At 43.9% G+C, this 20194-nt stretch overlaps 1 protein-coding gene and 1 long non-coding RNA gene across 6 annotated transcripts in view; one reads left to right on the top strand and one right to left on the bottom strand.

Moving 5' to 3' along the window:
* Nucleotides 1-7671, top strand: part of gopc (golgi-associated PDZ and coiled-coil motif containing) — a 47225-nt gene extending 39554 nt beyond the window's left edge. For all 3 annotated transcript variants that reach the window (XM_029849226.1, XM_029849224.1, XM_029849225.1), the window contains 3 exons: nucleotides 5798-5962; nucleotides 6038-6203; nucleotides 7338-7671. In XM_029849226.1, the coding sequence (XP_029705086.1) occupies nucleotides 5798-5962; nucleotides 6038-6203; nucleotides 7338-7447 (441 nt within the window). In that variant the 3' untranslated portion in view covers nucleotides 7448-7671. The remainder of the gene's footprint in view (nucleotides 1-5797; nucleotides 5963-6037; nucleotides 6204-7337) is intronic.
* Nucleotides 7672-11888: 4217 nt separating this feature from the next.
* Nucleotides 11889-19866, bottom strand: LOC115253093 (uncharacterized). Of its 3 annotated transcripts, none has more exons than XR_003891399.1 (5): nucleotides 19806-19866; nucleotides 13251-13371; nucleotides 12847-12948; nucleotides 12119-12262; nucleotides 11889-11947 (listed from the first exon to the last, which is right to left on the bottom strand). It is a non-coding gene; the product is annotated as an uncharacterized lncRNA (long non-coding RNA). The 3 variants fall into 3 exon arrangements; XR_003891400.1 differs by lacking the exon at nucleotides 19806-19866 and adding an exon at nucleotides 13097-13197 and having other exon boundaries at nucleotides 13300-13816; XR_003891398.1 differs by lacking the exon at nucleotides 19806-19866 and having other exon boundaries at nucleotides 13251-13816.
* Nucleotides 19867-20194: the final 328 nt, after the last annotated feature.

Here is a 20194-nt window from a genome sequence, read left to right on the forward strand (position 1 = left end):
TAGCATTAGCATCCGGTTATGTAAACAGCAGTAACTATGGCTGATGTGAGTTCTCTTGGGAGGTAAAATGATCTGCATTTAACTATGAGAAATTCCGCATTAGGTGAGCAGTGACTCTTGGTGGTAACGGAGTTAGTGCACCAAGCTTGGTTTATATAAATGCACAAACCTCCGCCTCTGGTCTTGCCGGAGCCGTCTGCTGTCCTGACGGCACGATGAATGTGGTGACCAGCAAACTCAATAGCACTGTTGGGAAAACTGCTGTTTAACCATATTTCTGTAAAAATCATGACGTTCAAGTCCATAATCCGTATCTGTTATTGGTGATGCACAGTCGTAACTTGTCCATCTTGTTCGCCAGAGACCGTACATTAGCGAGGAAAATACTGGGTAAGGGGAGCCGATGCGGTGTTAGCTTTAGCTTAGCTCGTAGGCCTCCGCGCTTACCGCGCCTTTGTTTACGATCTCGACGGCGCCTGCGGGCACTCCCGCCCGGCCGGGTAGAGTGAGCAGCCACCGGTGTTCTGGAGATCTCAGAGACGAGTCGAAGGTTGGCGATTTAAAAAAAAAAAAAAAAAAAAAGAACTTTAGAGATAAAAGGAAGGTTGGATATTGGCCTATAATTTGCTAATACGTCAGGATCCAGTGATGGTTTTTTAAGCAACGGCTTAATCACTGCCACCTTGTAGGATCGGGGTACATAACCTGACACGAGGGTAAGGGAAGAAGGGATACGTGGATCTAAAACACTGTGACTCAGTACTTTGTGGACTGGAGCCTGCGGAACAACCTCCAGATCAACGCTAGCAAAACCAAGGAGCTGGTGGTGGATCTCTGCAGGTGTAAAAAAAAAACGCCTGCACCGGTGAACATCCTGGAAACGGATGTTGACGTGGTGGAGTCCTATAAGTACCTGGGTGTTCACCTAAATAATAACCTGGACTGGACACACAACACCTTGTCAAGAAGGGCAATAGCAGACTGTTCCTGCTCAGGAGGCTGAAGTCTTTTGGAGTGCAGGGACCACTCCTGAGGACTTTCTATGACTCTGTGGTGGGATCAGCCATCTTTTATGGGATAGTCTGCTGGTCCAGTAGCATCACAGACAGGGACAGGAAGAGGATGGACAGACTGGTAAGGAGGGCCAGCTCTGTCCTGGGATGTCCCCTGGACTCGGTGGAGGTGGTGGGAAACGGGAGGATGATGGCTAAGCTGTCATCCATGTTGAACAACACGTCCCACCCAATACAGGACACCCTGGCAGCACTGGGCAGCTCATTCAGTGAGCGGCTGCTCCACCCTTGCTGTGTGAAGGAGAGGTATCACAGATCTTTCCTGCCGGCTGCTGTCAGACTGCACAATAAACATAACACCCACTAGCACAGACTGAATATTATATATTCTGATATGTATATTGTACTATGTACAGTTATACAGGGGCTAAGTATTCATTTATCTGGATTATTGTATATACACATCCTCTTTGTATATTCCCAATTTTATTCCATTTTATTTTTATTTTATTTTTCTCTGCGTGCTCTTGCTGCTGTTGCGCTGTAAATTTCCCCGTGTGGGACAAATAAAGGACCTGAATCTGAATCTAAATTGTTGTCACTGAAAGCAATTCTTCATGTATGTCTATCATAACAGATTGATGCTTTGATTTCAGGTGTTTTACGAGACAATACAGACTTACAGACGTATGTTGGCCTAAGCATTGACAGCCCTTTTGACATTTCGGTACTTATCCATTGGCATGCCTTTCCAGAATTCAATGTTCCCCTCTCTGTAATCAAGTTTCATTTGGCCCTCTTCACAAAGATCAATCATGTCCAAATGATCTGCAGCCTCATCTGCGAAAAGTGGGGTTTTCAAACTCCTCACTGTATTTCTTTTTCGCCTGTGCAATGTTCTAGCTTTACAGGCTCTGAGTGCTTGATAAATTTTTGGAACAACTTTCTTCTTGACCTTTCACTGTGAGCAAATTGTGCTTGCAATGTTCAGTTCCCTTTGGAAATTCCTGGTCAATGTTGGCATGGATTGAACTGAAGTGCCACTGATGATTTGAATACTTGAAATGCTAATAATGTCTGACATATAAGGCAGAATGGCTTGGCAATGCATTCAATGAAAAAAACAAAGTGTTAAAACATCCTGTGTTCTCCTGATTTTTGTTTTGCTGTGCATTTTTCCCAGCCATTTTGAGAGTGAATTTGGTAGGCCTACGCTGCTCTATGTTCGAAGCCATTTGCATCTACACACATGATGGATGTATAGTTAAAATAACACAAACCCAAAATGCAACATGAACGTAACAGCTGCATGAAACCAACAGAGCTACATGTGGCTCGCCAGCCGCGAGGATGGCTAGACCTGAATTGGAGGCTAAGAAGTTGTATTCCACAGCAGATGTCAACAACCTTTCTGATATTAAGTACCAATTTGAAATAATCTTGTTAATGAGTCACTAATAATCAACAATAGCACACTGCTAAAATATGACAAAAATACAGGAACATTTTCAACATACCTGGAATTTCATACATACCTGGCAGATACATTAATTATATTAATTATAATAAACTGCTGGTAGAGTTGCGTGGGTAAGCGGGGTCAGAGGTCAGTAGGTCAGCGTAATGCGGCGATACCTGTAGATGAAAACGGAGGGGGGAGGGCAAAAAACTACACAAGAAATAACATTGCTGGTCTACTTGGTGAGGAGGAGAGGAGAGGAGACCATAACCCCAGTGGGGTGACAGAGGCCTGTCAGGTGATCATGTTTCTGGAACCCGGCAGCCCTGGCCTATGGCAGCATAACTAAGATGATAACCTAATAATTAGACGACCCCCTAAGTATGATAATTTGTCTGTCTAGGATAACTGCAACTACAGAATTAGTGATCGTAAGCTTTTTCAAAGAGGTAGGTTTTAAGTCTAATCTTAAAAGTAGAGATGGAGTCAGCCTCCCATACCTGGACAGGGAGCTGGTTCCACAGCAGGGGGGGGGGGGGGGGGGGGGGCTGGTAGCTAAATGTTTGGCCGCCCATTCTACCCATAGAGATTCTGGGGACCACAAGTAGACCAACATTCTGAGAGTGGAGCGGTCTTTTTGGATGATAGGGGGTCACTAGCTCCTCCGGGTAGGCCCCTGAGGACCTTGAAGGTCAGAAGAAGGATATTGAAAATTATTCTAAATTTAACGGGCAGCCAATGAAGAGACACCTGTACAGGAGTACCGTATTTTCACGACTATAAGGCGCACCTAAAACACTGAGATTTTCTCAAAAATCGATGGTGCGCCTTATAATATGGTGCGCCTTGTGTGTGGACTGAGTTCCAAAATCTGCTGTGCGCCTTTGGTGGGTGCACTACGGTAAACGCTCCGCCAATCGATTAGTGGCACACTTACGCATAAGGATCCCCTAAAATGGCGCCGGTCAAACTGCAGGCCATCGAATATGCGGCTGAAAATGGCAATCGAGCAATCTTAGTGTTTTTGCTTTATGAGGAGGCGGCATCTCTCCATACGCGCGAGGACAACTGTTGCGCAGCGACTGCCCGCGGATTACCAGGAGGGGGGGCCATCTTCCGCACCTACTGCCGCGACAAGATAACCGCGCCCAGCCACATCACCAACATGGATGAGATCCCTCTGACTTTTAACATCCCTTTGACCCACAAAGTGGAGAATAAGGGACCAGCACGGTGGCGATACGCACAACGGGGCACGAGAAGTCGTCGTTCACTGTGGTTCTCGGCTGCCACGGAAACGGACAGAGCGCTGGATGACGGAAGGCGAACACTCTTTCACAAAGACTATGAGGCAGCGGTGGGCAAGTTATGCCACCATATGTGGGTGGATTGTAGACGCATGGGTTATGATACCATCTTCATGTATTGTAAGAGCTTTCACAAAATAAACGCTGAACCGGAACCGGTCGGTGAGTCCGATTCATGATGATTAAGAAGAGGAAATTCGGGATGTTGGACATTGAAATAGTGCAGCTGTTTAATTCAGATACAGAAGATGAAAACTTTGATGGTTTTGTGGCGGAAGAATGAATATTTTGTTCAATAAATGTGTCGAAACTCACTGTTTTACTTCCGTTGTCATTTTTACTGTATGTTTCACTATGCGCCTAATAATACGGTGCGCCTTATGTATGTTTTAAATACAGAAATAGCACCCATAACTGAGACTGCACCTTTTAATACAGTGCGCCTTATGGTCGTGAAAATACAGTAATGCGATCTCTTTTGTCAAAACCTGTCAGAACTCTAGCTGTGGCATTTTGGATCACCTGGAGGCTTTTAAAGAGTTATTTGGACATTTCTTCACTGGCTGCAGCACTAATTTGCTATGTGCGATCTCACTCTGCAAGAAGAATCCAAAAGAGATGACAGCCAAACTTTATACTGCTACATGATTGGCTGTTAGCATGCCACTCTGACTGATCAGCGATCACTCTCTACATTGAGAGGTGCCAGAGAGCAACTGCTTTTAAACTTCTCTTTTCTTCTGACAAAGAAAAAACCCATTATTTTATATAACCCTAAAAACGACAGGTGAATAACTGGTGATTAACTATTTCATTCCAAACTGTCTGCCAGACCACACCCCCCACAGCCACAGATGCACAGCACACACTTGCAACACAACATATGTCAACATACAGTCATGGTATATAGCTTCTACACTAGATATCATACCATCTTTCAACCCGGCTGTTTGCTCAACATCTTCTACCATTTCATTGATAAGTTGGTGAACAACTCAAGTTGATATTGGGGTGTCATTTTATCCTTGTCTTGTTCCTTTGTCTTTCAAACAATCTGAGCATCTGAGAAAAAGCTCATTTAGCAATTAAATGAGCAATATAATAGCTAGCCTCTATATGTGGAGTGGAACGTGTAGCAAGATGCATTGGACATAGTGGAGCTCACAGGAGTCTGACACATCCTAGTCAACAAGATCAACTACCCTTCAGCCAATCAGAAAATAGCACTGTTGTATCCAGCATAAGATACGGTTGATCCTCTCCAGCAAGGTTATCGAGAGGAGAATGGATAATGCGCACGCACACACACGTTCCTTGGGATAATAATTGACAAATAAATAAGCTGGAAACCAAACACCTACAGCCTAAACTGCCAAGAATTATCTCAATATTAAATTTAATAATACACACCAACATTTACTGTAATGTAGTCATACATACTTAATTTGCAACACAGAGATATCAGGCAATAATTATGAGATCAATTAAACCAGTACTTGGTCTCCAAAAAAGAGCAATACAGAGAGAGAGAATTATTTTGGGGGTGGTTGCTATATTTTACATTGTTGTCCTGTGTTTATCTTGTTGTTCACATAAACTTATTCAGTTCACTAAAGTCAAGTGGTCCCTTTGGGACTCGAGCCCTAACCCTTTTCACTGAGAGCACTAACCACTATACTATCATGCTACTATGTGCATGAGGTGTTTTCTGGCATAATCTGCTTCAATCGTTATGTTGTTTTAAGTTTAACTTGTTATAACACTAACTGTGTCGTTTTTAACATTATTGGGTATGACTGACACAGGGACTCAGAATGTGGCCCAGCGGGGGGCCGATATACAACTAAAAGCAGAACTGGCTTTTCTGTCTTCCCCTTCAGATGATCAGGCTTTTCATATTTGGTTAATTAATAGATTGGAGCAATAGATTACTGCTCATCAGTATCTGTATTTTATCACAATGCATAAAATGAGGAATTACCTATGAAATCGTTGTCTCGTCTGTTTCTACTCATCAGGGTGGTAAAGAGCACGGTGTCCCCATCCTGATTTCAGAGATTCATGTGAGTCAGCCTGCAGAAAGATGCGGAGGCCTGCACGTAGGTGATGCCATCCTCGCCGTCAATGGAGTCAACTTACGAGATGCCAAACACAAAGAGGCTGTTACCATTTTGTCCCAGCAGGTAATTCATGTGTGTAAATCGGCAGAAATCATATCAACACACTTGCTCTTCATGTGCTTATCGTGTGTATTTCAGCAAGGACAGATTGAGTTTGAGGTGGTGTATGTGGCTCCAGAACTGGACAGTGATGATGAAAATGTGGAATATGAAGATGACAATGGCCATCACTACCGGCTCTACCTGGATGAACTTGATACCAGCAGCACGACAGCAGCCAGTAACAGTTCAGCATCACTTAATGGTAAGGTTGAATCTGGGATGTACAACATATAAAAAAGTTTGGATAATTGGAAAAATGCACACTGAAAGCCCATATTTGACTGTGACATCGAAGTTCACTCAAGTGGTCAGGCTTAAGCAGTTCCTCTTGTGTCTAATCCCTGTCTGTACCACTTATTCGTGGATTGAAAACATCCACCTTTAGAGAAATAATATCGTCACATCTCAAATCCAGAGGAGACCTCAACTCCAGGACAAGCTGGTGGGATTCTATCCACCAGCTTTCACTCTGCTAGTTCACTCTGTTGGGAGCTGAGCTGAGAAGTTCGCAGTTGAACAAAACATGGAAGGTGTTCTGGTAGAAGGAGAAGGTGCCAGAACACCTTCAGAGTACTGCCGAGGTACCCCTGAGTAAGGCACTGAACCCACAACTGCTCACATAGAAGATGAAGTTAGATGAAGTGGGGATTTATCCAGGGGGGACCCTACCTTTGCCCATATGCAGCTCGGATAGGCTCCAGCACCCCGGAACGGATAAAGTGGTCAAGAAGACAAAAAAATAATTTCTTTCAATTAGAATCACCACACATCTGTGGGCGAATGCTATTGTAGAAATATTGATGATGGTGGCCATTGTTCTGTGCAGGAGTTTTCCCATCCTAGTCATCTTGCATTTTTTGAAGATGTGTTCTATGGATCCTTGCAGCCGCATTTCTGAAGCCTTAAGCCCCCCCCCAAAAAATCGAGAAAGGATGAGAGAAGGAAGTTTCCCAACATGATACCCCAGTAATGGATGGTTTGTTCTGTAATGCTGTTATGTTAGATTGACACTAGGAAGCACCAATGGATAACACACAGCCAGGGAGGAGACAAAGAAGCAGTGTGATGCTTGTAGCTCCTGTTGTGCAGCATGTGCAGAGTAAAGGTTCTATGAGCTGCCACGATGCCACAGTTAGCAACACTCTAAACAGGTTCCAAGGTCAAAGCATCAAGGAAGCAGCAATGCTGCAGTCATGTGGATACAGTAGTGCAATTCTAAACAATTACAAATCCTTACACTGTTATTGTAGAAGTTAATAAGTTTTGAGTTGGCCTTTGTACCCAAATAATTTCCTTTTCAAAAATATGTGACCATGAATACATGGTTTTCTTACAGTTCTGGACAAGATATCCACAAACCAGAGACCAGAAAATGGACCAGAAGCTGAAACCTTCAGTGAGACGCCTTCGCATGCAATTCTGTCACACCCTACTGAGACTGAATGAACAGTCTTCACCGATGACAAGAGGGCTGAACAACCCTCCCCCAAAGAATTGTAATCAGAGAATTCTGTAAGTCCAGGGAAAAGGGAAAGCTATCTCTCCTTCACATCCTGTATCATTCCTCTTGGTGGTTGAGCTCGGTGGAATTTAGAAATGTGCCTGGACTTGATGCGGTGATTGTGCACGTATGTATATTTATTAAAACGGAAAGGAAAAGTGGTTCTAAATGGTGGATTTTGTTATGATAATTACTATCCTAATTATAATACTTAAGATTGCCAGTTGGGTGTTTGCTGTTCTTGGTGGGAAGAGGAAAATCAGGACAGAAACTGCTCCAATATCATTGTGCGTACCCCACTTAGGAAAAGTACTGCTCATTTCTTTTAGGTGCCTCTTTTATGGAAACCCTTTTTTGTTTATTTTTTCACAATATTGATATTATTGATTGGGCCCAATACCATAATTTAAATCTTAAAGGTGTAGAATCTCAGCCCTGATTTCAGTGATTTTCAGAAAAATATGGCATTTACTCATCTGTAATTATGACCACTTTTGTTCAGATGACCATTTTCAGGAATGCTGGAAAAAGCATCAGCTGTAGACCAGCCAACATGTCCTGCTTCACTTCAACATAGCTCCAATCAGCCATAGACACCTGTACCATAACACTACTTGACAAGGTGACAGGTTTATGCCTCATTCTGCTAAATGTTTACTTTTATTTGTCCTATGAATCTGATCCTAAAACTAAAGGGTATACGGTTTTAGATATGAGCTCCTTATTCTTTCAAACTGGCCCTGGTTTGTTGCTTTTTTATAAACTGATTTAGCCTTCTTTTAACAAGTTTTCCAGTTCAATTAAGGCCTCACAGATTTAAACATGTATATACTAGTGACCCAGGTTACGCCTGTCCATAAAATGCTCCAGATATTTTAAAATCTTGTTAGTCTTTATTAAATGACTGAAAATACAAATTTTTGAAATACAGTTATCATAACTTGACCTATGTGTTAAATCTGCTACAGGTCAATAGAGAGGCAAAATGGAACACACATACCGTAATTTCTGGACTGCAGAGCGCACCTGATTAAAACCCGCATAATCTAATTTTAGAAAGAAAATCAATTTTGTACTTATACAAGCCGCACCGGATTTTAAGCCGCAGGTATCCCACGTAGTAATATGAAAAATGAGATCGAAAACATTCAGTACCGGTAGATGTTTTTATTACCGTAAGAGACGAGTCACTGACGAGTGACGAACAGACGGGTAGGAAACAACAGCCACTCTTTTCACTTGTATGTTTATACAGAGACCTTAAATCCCAATTTTCATCACGTCAGGATTTTTTAACTTTTCTTTTAATTTAATCCGCTTAGCAACATAAACAAATATATTCTACCGGTAAACGCTTTTTTTTCTAACGGTGTCTGTAATGCAGCTACCTTGAAATATACGTTTGTATCAGCTACACACAAATTACGTTGTTTATGCCTTTTTACTCAAGCAATGAACAATCTAAAACTTCCCGATGGCCCACCTCTAAAATCTTCTATTTTCATCGCGGTGGCGATTGCTTTTGCCTTCAGTCTGATTTGTACAGCGGAAACACCACGGCCGCCTGCTCTCTGTGTGTTGACCCAGTCTTCCAGAACGTTTTCAAGCTCGGGCCACCTGCGATATTTACGTCTGAAAGCTTTTGTCGTCTTTTTGGTTTCGATCAGTTCTTTATGCTGGCGTCTCCACCTTCTCGCCATTGATTACCGTAATGTATGCCAAGATTACGTGCAGCAGCGCGATTTCCTTCTTCAACCGCCAGAGTGATCGCTTTTAACTTAAAAGTCGCATCATATGCTTTTCTTCTAGTATTTTCCATGTTGATGAGGGTTAGTAAAAATGACTGATTCACAATAGTTGTGATAGTGCGCCACGAAAAAAAACATAAATAAGCCACACGGTAGAATAAGCCGCAGTGTTTAAAGTGTAGAAAAAAAGTAGCGGCTTATAGTCCGGAAATTATGGTACATGCATATATACCTATGTATAGCAGCATATACAGTATATATTTGTACATACACACATCCATCCTGCTTCTTTGGGAGCAGCTGCTGCATCCCATCACGACTCCTGTCGAGACATTTTACACTGCCTATTACTGCTTTACTACCTTTTATTAATGCCATCAACATATGACTAAAAGCTCTGTAGATAGTTGGTTACATATCAAACATTCTATATCTTTATGACATTCATCACATATTGTCTCAATGCATTTTCAATGAGCCCTTTCAACAGCACATTATAAGCACATGTCATGGTTTATTCTACTGCTTTCGTTGGTGACATTTGTCAAAAAAATTCTTTCTTTCATTCGGTACTTATATTTACGGCCATTTGCTTTTGATTTACTTAAAGTGTTCAGTTAGCAAACAGCACATAACAAAATATCGCTCATGGAAACAAAGATATTCTGAGATATTTTGTTTGTCGTTAAACTCAAATGGGTCTATTATCTTTGCCTACTTTAAATTGATAGCAAAAAACTTAAATCACTATGCCAAAACGATAAATATTACAACACAATACGAACAAAAGCGAGAAAAGCAACACCCATGAATGGTGTAGCCTGTAGGCTCCCTCTCAGAGTAGTTGTATGAAGTAAACTCCCCTATTAGGTATGCAGAAGCATAACAAGGCCTTATCTAACAAAGTTTCCCTGAAAATGCTATGTAGCAACCATTATTTGCAGAAGGTAGGTAGGCTTTAATGTGACCTGACCTTTTGTGGAGATCAAAAGAGAAACACTGGTTTATTTTTGCTCGTGGCCACACAACAAACTGCTCTGGAGTAAATTGTCTCCCTTTCCTTACTACTCATTTCTGCCCTCTTTTTGATTTATATTGAATAAAATGTATTTGGATGTAATGTTTAGATTTACTGAACATGACAAAAATCCTTTTTCTCCATTTTTCATGATTGTTTTGCCCATTATCTTAACCGAATTTCATATTGACCAAAGTCTCGATAAAGAAACCAATCTTCTGAAAACTAAAAGTCTACATTAAACAACACATTTCTTCAACTAAACTCTTTAAAAACAAAGCTGTGATAACCTTTGATTTATTTTACTATAAAAATCATCTTTGTGTTTATTCCCCAGCCTAATTGTTATTTTTGTATTTAAGCTGTATATATCCTCTGAATCTAACATAATTAGAACTAATTCTGTATAGTTATTGTTGTGATGTGAAAAAATTAAGATAAAGAAGAAAGAACCAAAAAATCTCACTAATTTATTCTCATTCAATGTTGTTGTGTCCCCGAATGGTTTTGGCATTAAAAGAGTAACATAAAGTTTTCCAGGTCAATGAGGAAGAGGAAATTGATGAATCAACAAAAATATCCTTATTCACTAAGGACAATGGGAAAACAGAATGCCATCAATAAAACGAGCCCATGTGGCTAATCGCTCCAAAATACGAACTTGCATCCCACACATGGGATCACACACCGCTACCAGCCCCCGGTCCCTTGATCCATGGGCCATAATACCAAACTCTAGGTTGGGAAGAGGATTAAGATTAAGAATAAGATGTACTTTATTCATCCCCGTAGGGAAATTGAATTGTAGTAGCAACCTATACAAAGTATAGAAACAGAATAAATAAATACAAATAAGATTATAAGCATATATACAGCATATATTATAAGCATATATATATATAAGCATTGATTGTCCGCAGTTTCAACACCATCCTGTCCCTCACCACTTCATCTAAGTTTGCAAGTCTACAGCCAACAACAGACCCTGCCTTTTTAATGAGTTTGTTAAGTCTGTTGGCATCCTTAGCTTTAATGCCTGCACCCCAGCACACCACAGCAAAGAAGATGGTGCTAGCCATGACAGACTGATAGAACATGTGGAGCATCCTGCTGCAAACACTGAAGGACCTGAGTCTCCTGAGGAAATAGAGTCTGCTCATGGCCTTCTTGTAAACAGCATCGGTGTTTGTGGACCACTCCAGTTTATTGTCCAGCTGAACACCCAGGAACCTGTAAGATGAGACTATTTCCATATCCTTCCCACTAATGCAGACTGGGAAGGGAGGGGACTTGCTTTTTCTGAAATCCACCACCATCTCCTTCGTCTTGGTCACATTGAGCTGCAGAAGGTTCTCCCTGCTCTACCTAACAAAACTCTCCACAAGGTCCCTGTATTCATCCTCCTGTCCATTCTCCACACACCCGACTATGACTCTGTCATCCGAGTACTTCTGGAGGTGACATGTCTCAGAGTGGTACTGGAAGTCAGCTGTGTAGGTGGTGAACAGAAAGGGGGACAGCACAGTTCCTTGGGGAGCCCCTGTGTTGCTCATCAGGGGGTCAGACACACAGCTCCGCAGTCTCACAAACTGTGGTCAACCTGTCAGGTAGTCCTCAATCCAAGAAACAAGGGGAGCATCCATCTGCATGTTCTCCAACTTAGCCCTCAGCAGTCTTGGCTGGATGGTGTTGAAGGCAGAAGAGAAGTATTAAAAGTATTAAATGCTGGTTGTGGTTATACAATTAAGCAAGTAACACCAAAGAATTATGATCGGTGTAAATCATATAGAATTATGATCAGCGATTGGTGAAGAACTGGAGATGTACATGTGTGTTACATGGCAAGTAACCTGGTCAAGTTTTCCTTCTCAACCATTGAATGGATGAGATGGTGATGCTTGAACTTAGAAGAGAAGAAATCCACCAGATGCCAATGGCACCATTCCGGAAACGACACTGCACCAGCTCCAGCTGTGTTACTGTCAACCTCCAACCTGAAAGGTAATGAAAAGTTACAGGTATCTACAGGTATTGCCGACTTTATAGCCGTGCAACGACCTTCCAACCTCTGATGCCATTGACCTACACAGCTCTTATACTGATAGTGTTGTAATTTATGTTTTATTGTATTTGCACAATTTATGTCTATAATCTCTTCTGTCCCCCCCCTTCTCCTCCTCTTCTACCCAGTCGGCCTTCACCAGGAGGGTCCCCCCATGTGCGCATGGTCCTGCTTAATGAGTCTTCCTGTTAAAGGGGAGGTTTCCTTGCTACTGTTGTTTGTTGAGGGTCAGGCCCTGGAGGCAATTTTGATTGTAACAGACACCAGTTCAGCTGGACTGAACTGATTGTCTAATTTGTCTTCCCTGTGAGCTGGCAGGTGTGATGTTTTCTATAACCATATAAAGGTTTGGTAAAGGTGACCAGACCATAAGTGATCATGTGCAAAGGCCAACACATGTTACCTACAATTTGCTGGAAAAATGGCTTGATGAACCCATTTCCAATCTTCACCCATGTCATCACCTGTACCTACCACCCAATAAACCATCATCCAGCAAGTATGACTACTTCTTACCAGTGTGATTAACTCCAATAACAGCCACAAAACAGTTTGCCAGAGAGGGGTCCTCCTTTTGGACTGTGATAAGGGCGTTTAGAGTCAGTGGCAGGGTCTCATCTGAAACGGCAACAGTCTAAGTTAATTTCTCAGACACTATGTGGGAACACTTCTCAAACTCCCCAATAGGGGAAACCTGTCCTAAATCAAGACAACAGCAAACATGGTGGAGAGTGGGTGCCAAAAAACTCAATCCAATTCCTCTTACCACAGTGTTGAATCTTTACCCAGAAGCAAGGCATTGGAAAGAATGAATGACTTGGAGCCACCCATGTGTCTCAGTATGGTGACCACATGCTGATCCATGACCTGCCCAGACCATGATACAAACCATTGGGAAGTGATTGGTTTAAAGCACTTACCGAGGACTGATGACTTCTTTAGTGGAGTCAATAAAATAGTTTTATGAACCTCATCCGTTTTGGCTGTTTTGAGGACTGTTTGCCCTTCAATGCCTCACAGTTGGCAACTGTATGGCCTGACCTTTGACAGAAAAACACAGTATATCTTAGACCCAGATGAAGGAACAGCATTACACACAGCCTGTGCAGCCTGCACATTATCTGTCCTCGGAGGCTGAGTCACAAGGAAAATATACATCTCATTTCATAAAGGTGGTCTTAGTCATGACAGTTAAACTAGTAGCCATTTTTTGTTCATTCAAATAGGTCACCACTCACTAAGACACAGTTTTTAAACTCTTGGTCTAAGATGTGTCTGATGGATAACTTCTTAAGACCTCTGAAGCACTGTCAATAAACTTCAGGCACCATCTCATAAGCCCTCAGAACAGCGCTCAAGGTTGTCAAAAAAAAAGATTTAAAAGAAAATGTAAATGTTTAAGGTTTTGTACCTTTTTGGGTTTTTTTTCTCTAAAAGGTAAGTAAAATAAATCCAAGATTGAATAAATGTATTAAATAACTAAAAAGAGGCCAAAAATAACATTTCAACCTGGTATGGGTTTTCTGCAGGCCAGGCACACTACACTAAATAAGCAAAAGCATGCTTCCTGTGATGGCTGTGGAAGAGATGTTTTCTCTGTGCTGTTTCAAGATTCAAGATGTACTTTATTCATCCCCGTAGGGAAATTGAATTGTAGTAGCCAAACGTGGATTAATAAAACTGTAGTGTAGGTTTTGTATTTACAAAGTATAGAAATAGAATAAATAAATATAAATAAGATTAGAACGTTATAAGCATATATAAAGCATATATTATAAGCATACATACATACATACATACATACATATTATAAGCATCCATCCATCCATCCTCTACTGCTTATCCGGGTCGGGTCGCAGGGGCGGCAGCCTAAGAAGAGAAGCCCAGACTTCCCCCTCCCCAGCTTCTTCTTCCAGCTCATCCGGAGGGATCCCCAGGCGTTCCCAGACCAGTCAAGAGACTGTGAGGGTGAAGTTTTGATCACCCGCGCTGTTCGTTCAGTAGACTCAGATTAACCACGCAAACAACAGGAGTTCCTTGCAAGGGAGAGTCGAGCAGCAGTTCAAGCTTCCTCTGTCAACTCTGTTCGTCTGCTGCTCGCTCACCTCTTTTATTGGTGCAAACAGAATGTGTGTCCAAACAAGATCTCATATCTCATTGCCTTCTGACCTCTCCACCCATCTTAACGAACTTCTCTAATCTTGACCAACAGGATACATCTGGATGCTGGGCTTGGTTGTAAGCAGCATCAGTACTTTTGCATTCTCATGTTCTTCTTCTCCTGTCAACATTCCTCAACACTCAAAATCTACATACAATAGCATTTAAAGATAATACTAATAACAACAATAACAATAATTCTTCTCACAAGACATAGTCTCTCCAACGTGTCCTGGGTCTTCCCGGGGGTCTCCTACCGGAGGGACATGCCCTGAACACCTCACCAGGGAGGCGTCCAGGGGGCATCCTAACTAGATGCCCAAGCCACCTCATCTGGCCCCAACTCAATGCGGAGGAGCAGCGGCTCTACTCCGAGCTCCTCCCGGATGGCAGAGCTTCTCACCCTATCTCTAAGGGAGAGCCCAGCCACCCTACGGAGAAAGCTCATTTCGGCCGCTTGTACCCGTGATCTTGTTCTTTTGGTCATTACCCAAAGCTCATGACCATAGGTGAGGGTAGGAACGAAGATCGACCGGTAAATTGAGAGCTTCGCCTTTCGGCTCAGCTCTTTCTTCACCACTACGGACCAGTGCAGAGTCCGCATTACTGTGGACGCCGCACCGATCTGCCTGTCGGATCTCCTGCTTCATTCTTCCCTCACTCGTGAACAAGACCCCGAGGTACTTGAACTCCTCCACTTGGGGCAGGATCTCCTCCTTGACCCAGGGAAGGCACTTTTTCCGGTTGAGAACCATGGCCTTGGATTTGGAGGTGCTGATTTTCATCCCAGCCGCTTCACATGCGGCGGCAAACTGATCCAGTGATAGTTGGAGGTCACTGGCCGATGACGCCAACAGGACCACATCATCTGCAAAAAGCAGAGACCCGATCCTGAGGTCACCAAACCGGACCCCCTCAACACCATGACTGCACCTAGATATTCTGTCCATAAAAATTATGAACAGAATCTGTGACAAAGGGCAGCCCTGGCGGAGACCAACCCTCACCGGAAACGAGTTCGACTTACTGCCAGCAATGCGGACCAAACTCTGACACCGATCCTACAGGGAGCGGACGGCCCGTATCAGCGGGCCCGACACCCCATACTCTCGGAGGACCCCCCAAGGGACACGGCCGAATGCCTTCTCCAAGTCCACAAAACACATGTGGACTGGTTGGGCAAACTCCCATGCACCCTCGAGGACCCTGCTGAGGGTGTAGAGCTGGCCATGCCCAGGACGAAAACCACATTGCTCCTCCTGAATCCGAGGTTCGACTATCCGGCGGACCCTCCTCTCCAGTACCCCTGAATAGACCTTACCAGGGAGGCTGAGGAGTGTGATCCCCCTATAGTTGGAACACACCCTCCGGTCCCCCTTCTTAAAAAGAGGGACTCCCAACCCAGTCTGCCAATCCAGCGGCACTGCCCCCGATGTCCACGCGATGTTGCAGAGTCGAGTCAACCACGACAGCCCTACAACATCCAGAGCCTTAAGGAACTCTGGGTGGATCTCATCCACCGAGGAATTTTTTGACTACCTCGGCAACTTCAGCTCCGGAGATATGAGAGCCTATCCCCAGGTCCCCAGGCCCTACATCCTCATTGGAAGGCGTGTTGGTGGGATCGAGGAGGTCCTCAAAGTAGGTCAGCAGCACACCATCACCACTATATACACAGTGTTGACAGTGCACTGCTTCCCCTTCCTCAGACGCCTGATGGTGGTCCAGAACCTTTCGAGGCCGTCCAAAGGTCGTTCTCCATGGCCTCACCGAACTCTTGCCATGCCCGGGTCTTTGCCTCGGCAACAGCCGTAGCTGCACTCCGCTTGGCCTGCTGCCTCAGGAGTCCCACAGGCCAGTAAGGCCGGATACGACTCCTTCTTCAGCTTGACGGCATCCCTCGCCGCTGGTGTCCACTAGCGGGTTTGGGCATTGCCGCCACAACAGGCACCAACCACCTTGCGGCCACAGCACCGGTCAGCTGTCTCAACAATGGAGGCACGGAACATGGTCCCCCGCCTCCCCCGGGACATGGTCAAAGCTCTCCCGGAGGTGTGAGTTGACGCTCCTTCTAACAGGAGACTCTGCCAGGCGTTCCCAGCAGACCCTCACAACATGTTTGGGCCTGCCGTGTCTGTCCAGCATCCTTCCCCACCATCGGAGTCAACTCACCACCAGGTGGTTATCAGTTGACAGCTCCACCCCTCTCTTCACCCGAGTGTCCAGAACATGCGGCCGCAAATTCGATGACACAACCACAAAGTCGATCATCAATCTGCGGTCTAAGGTGTCCTGGTGCCAAGTGCACATGTGGACGCCTTTATGCCTGAACAAGGTGTTTGTTATGGACAATCTGAGACGAGCACAGAAGTCCAATAACAAAACACCACTCGGGTTCAGATCAGGGAGGCCGTTCTTCCCAATCACACTTCTCCAGATCACACTGTCGCTGCCAATGTGAGCATTGAAGTCACCCAGGAGGACGAGGGAGCCCCCAGAAGGAGCACTCTCCAGCACTCCCTCTAAGGACGCCAAAAAGGGTGGATACGCTGAACTGCTGTTTGGGCCATAGACACAAACAACAGTCAGGATCCGTCCCCCCACCCGAAGGCGAAGGGAGGCTACCCTCTCATCCACCGGGGTAAACTCTAATATACAGGCACTGAGCTGGGGAACAACGAGAATTGCCACCCCTGCCCGTCGCCTCTCACCATCGGTAACTCCAGAGTGGTAGAGAGTCCAACCCCTCTCGAGAAGACTGGCCACTACCCAAAACACAATGCACCCGACCCCCTTGGACCCTCCTGCAGGTGGTGAGCCCACAGCCTCTTCGGGCTGTGCCAGGTCGGACTCCATGGGCAGAGGTCCGGCCACCAGGCGCTCGCCAAAGTGCCTTACCCCCAGGCCTGGCTCCGGGAGGGGGGCCCGGTGACCCGCATCTGGGCAAGGGAAACTTGGCACCAATGTTGTTCTTCATCATGAGGGGGTCCTGGGCTACGCTTTGTCTGATCCCTCACTTAGGACCTGTTTGCCATGGGTGGCCCTACCAGGGGCATATAGCCCCAGACAACGGAGCTCCTAGGATCATTGGGACACGCAAACCCCTCCACCACGATAAGGTGGTAGCCCAGGAGGGGCATTATAAGCATATATACATAAATATATATAGATTTATATAATATATATAATTTTATTTATATATAATTTTATTTCTATTTTATTCTATATATAAGCATATATACATAAATATAGAATAAAATACAAATAAAATTACAACATAAACATTCGACAATTGTTATTTGAAAAGAAACTCTTGCGTCCCTTATATAGTTTTTGCTTTTTTTAGCCTCTATTCTCAATGCGCAATATGTTTGGTTTGGTATTTAGGGTTAGGTTCGGGTTACGTTTAAGAGTTTGGAGCTTCCCCTGGGGGGCAAACATTAGGTTAGAGCAGACATGGGCAAACTATGGCCTGCAGGCCATATACGGCCATTCAGGCTTATTAATCCGGCCTGTCCAATTTTTTTTTTTAAAACAAAAAGAAAAAAAAAACTTGTTTATTTCCGCTTTTCCCCAATAGATGGAGCATTCCCCACAAAATGTCCCTTGTTGATGCTTAGTGCCACTCTCCTTTTCACTTGCCATTTGTGCCCTTCTTTAAAAATGAGTGGACCAAAGAAAAGGAAAGTGGACAGTGAGTGCCGAGTTTTTAAATAAAGAATGGGCAAGAAAATATTTTTCACTGAAGTCCGATCAACGGCTGTATGTATGATATGCCTAGAAAGTGTTGTGGTTTTTAAAGAGTATAATATCAGCCGTCAATTTTGGTGGCTAACTATGACCTGGATGATTGAGTATCTACACAGACAGCTGTCACTTTTCCATGAAGCATGCAAACTATGCTAGCAAGCAGTCAACACAAGAACGGGCGGCTATTGCTCAGAGTTTTGCAGCGCATTTATAGAATCAGCAAAAAAATTTCCCCGAAAAAACTGAATTCAAGAATCAAGCACCAAGGCAAGTTTTTTTTGGCATTCAAATTATGGAAACTATTGAAATGACATTTTGTCTTTTTTGACATTTGCTCGTCGAGAAAATGTCAGTTGGGGCATGTTTGCATTTTTTTTCTCAAAACAGAAATGAGAACAGAAGCATCAGGAGTATATGGAAACCATTGGTGCAATCACATTTTGACTTTTTTGACGTTTGCTCGTCGAGAAAGTTTGGGCAAAAAAAAATCACATTTTGTCTCTTTTGACTGCTGGGTCATGGCTGCCTCTCCTCTCCTTGCCTCCTCACCAAGGAGATCAGTGATGTTATTTCTTGTGTAGTTTCTTGTGTAGTGTACTGACCCCCCCCCCCCCCCCCCCCCCTTCCTCTCTCTGTATCCATATACAGGTATCGCTACCTTCATAGCTGTATGCTGACCTACTGACTTCCAACCCCGCTGACCCACTCTATTCTACCGGCAGTTTATTATAATCAATCTAATTAATGTATTTTATTGATATCTGCCGAGTCTCTCCTCCACCTGTCCTCCCCCTTCTCCTCCCTCTCTACCCAGTCGGCCATCAGCAGGCGGATCCCCCTACATGAGCCTGGTCCTGCTCAAGGTTTCTTCCTGTTGAAGGGGAGTTTTTCCTTGCCACTGGGTCAATTACTTGACCCCCAACAAGTAATTGTTGGGGATCAGGCCCTGGGATTCTGTAAAGGGCCTAGAAACAATTTTGATTGTAACAGACGCTATATAAATAAAGATTGATTGATGATGCACATATTTGTAGTCATAATCTAACAGCATAGGTTCATCTTTTGCAAAGACCATGTTTAAAAAGCCCATCATAAATAAACTGACCAACATATTCAATTTCTTTTCAGATGAGTCAACACCGCTCCAACAGGCGGCCAGTCACTCTGATCCGACTCCACTTTGGCAATCAGCCATATCTGTCATGGCCGCGGTTGAGAGAAGTAAATAATTTACACACACGTCAATTCAGTAAACTGTAAACTCATCTATCTTGCAAGACCAGATTGTATCATATGTCCAGCTTCATGTTCATTGAATTCTTGAATTCTGCTTTAGTGGGCTGTCTAAAGAAGTTCCCTGGCCACACTGAGGCAGCAATCGAGGATATCTTTAGGCGAGCACTCAAGTTCTCCCAGCACAGAAATCCTTTATCTAATTCTCTCTGTTGGTGTATGTTCAAAATATTTAAATGAATTGAAAATCTTTCAATCGTTTTTGGTGATCAGAAAATCATGGCTTGCAGTAGATTGATTTGTCAGGAATAGTACATCCTCCTCTCACCCACCTCATCAACGGAGTCCAGAGAACAGTCCAGGAGTGAGCCAGCCCTTCTGACCAGTTTGTTAAGTCTCTTCCTGTCCCTCTCTGAGCTTCCACAGCTCCAGCAGACCACAGCGTAGAAGATCACCGATGCCACCACAGTCATAAAAAGTCCGAAGCAGTGTCCTGCACACTCCAAAGGACCTCAGTCTCCTCACCAGATGAAGACGTCTTTGGTCCTTCTTGTACAGGGCATCTGTGTTATGAGTCCAGTCCAGTTTATTGTTGAGATGAATACCCAGGTATTTGTACTCCTCCACAATCTCAATGTCCAAACCCTGGATGTTCACGGGTGCAGAGTGAGACGCCTTCCTACCGAAGTCGATCACCACCTCCTTTGTCTTGCTGGTGTTG

This window comes from Takifugu rubripes, chromosome 16, assembly GCF_901000725.2.
Source record: "Takifugu rubripes chromosome 16, fTakRub1.2, whole genome shotgun sequence".
Lineage (NCBI taxonomy): Eukaryota > Metazoa > Chordata > Actinopteri > Tetraodontiformes > Tetraodontidae > Takifugu > Takifugu rubripes.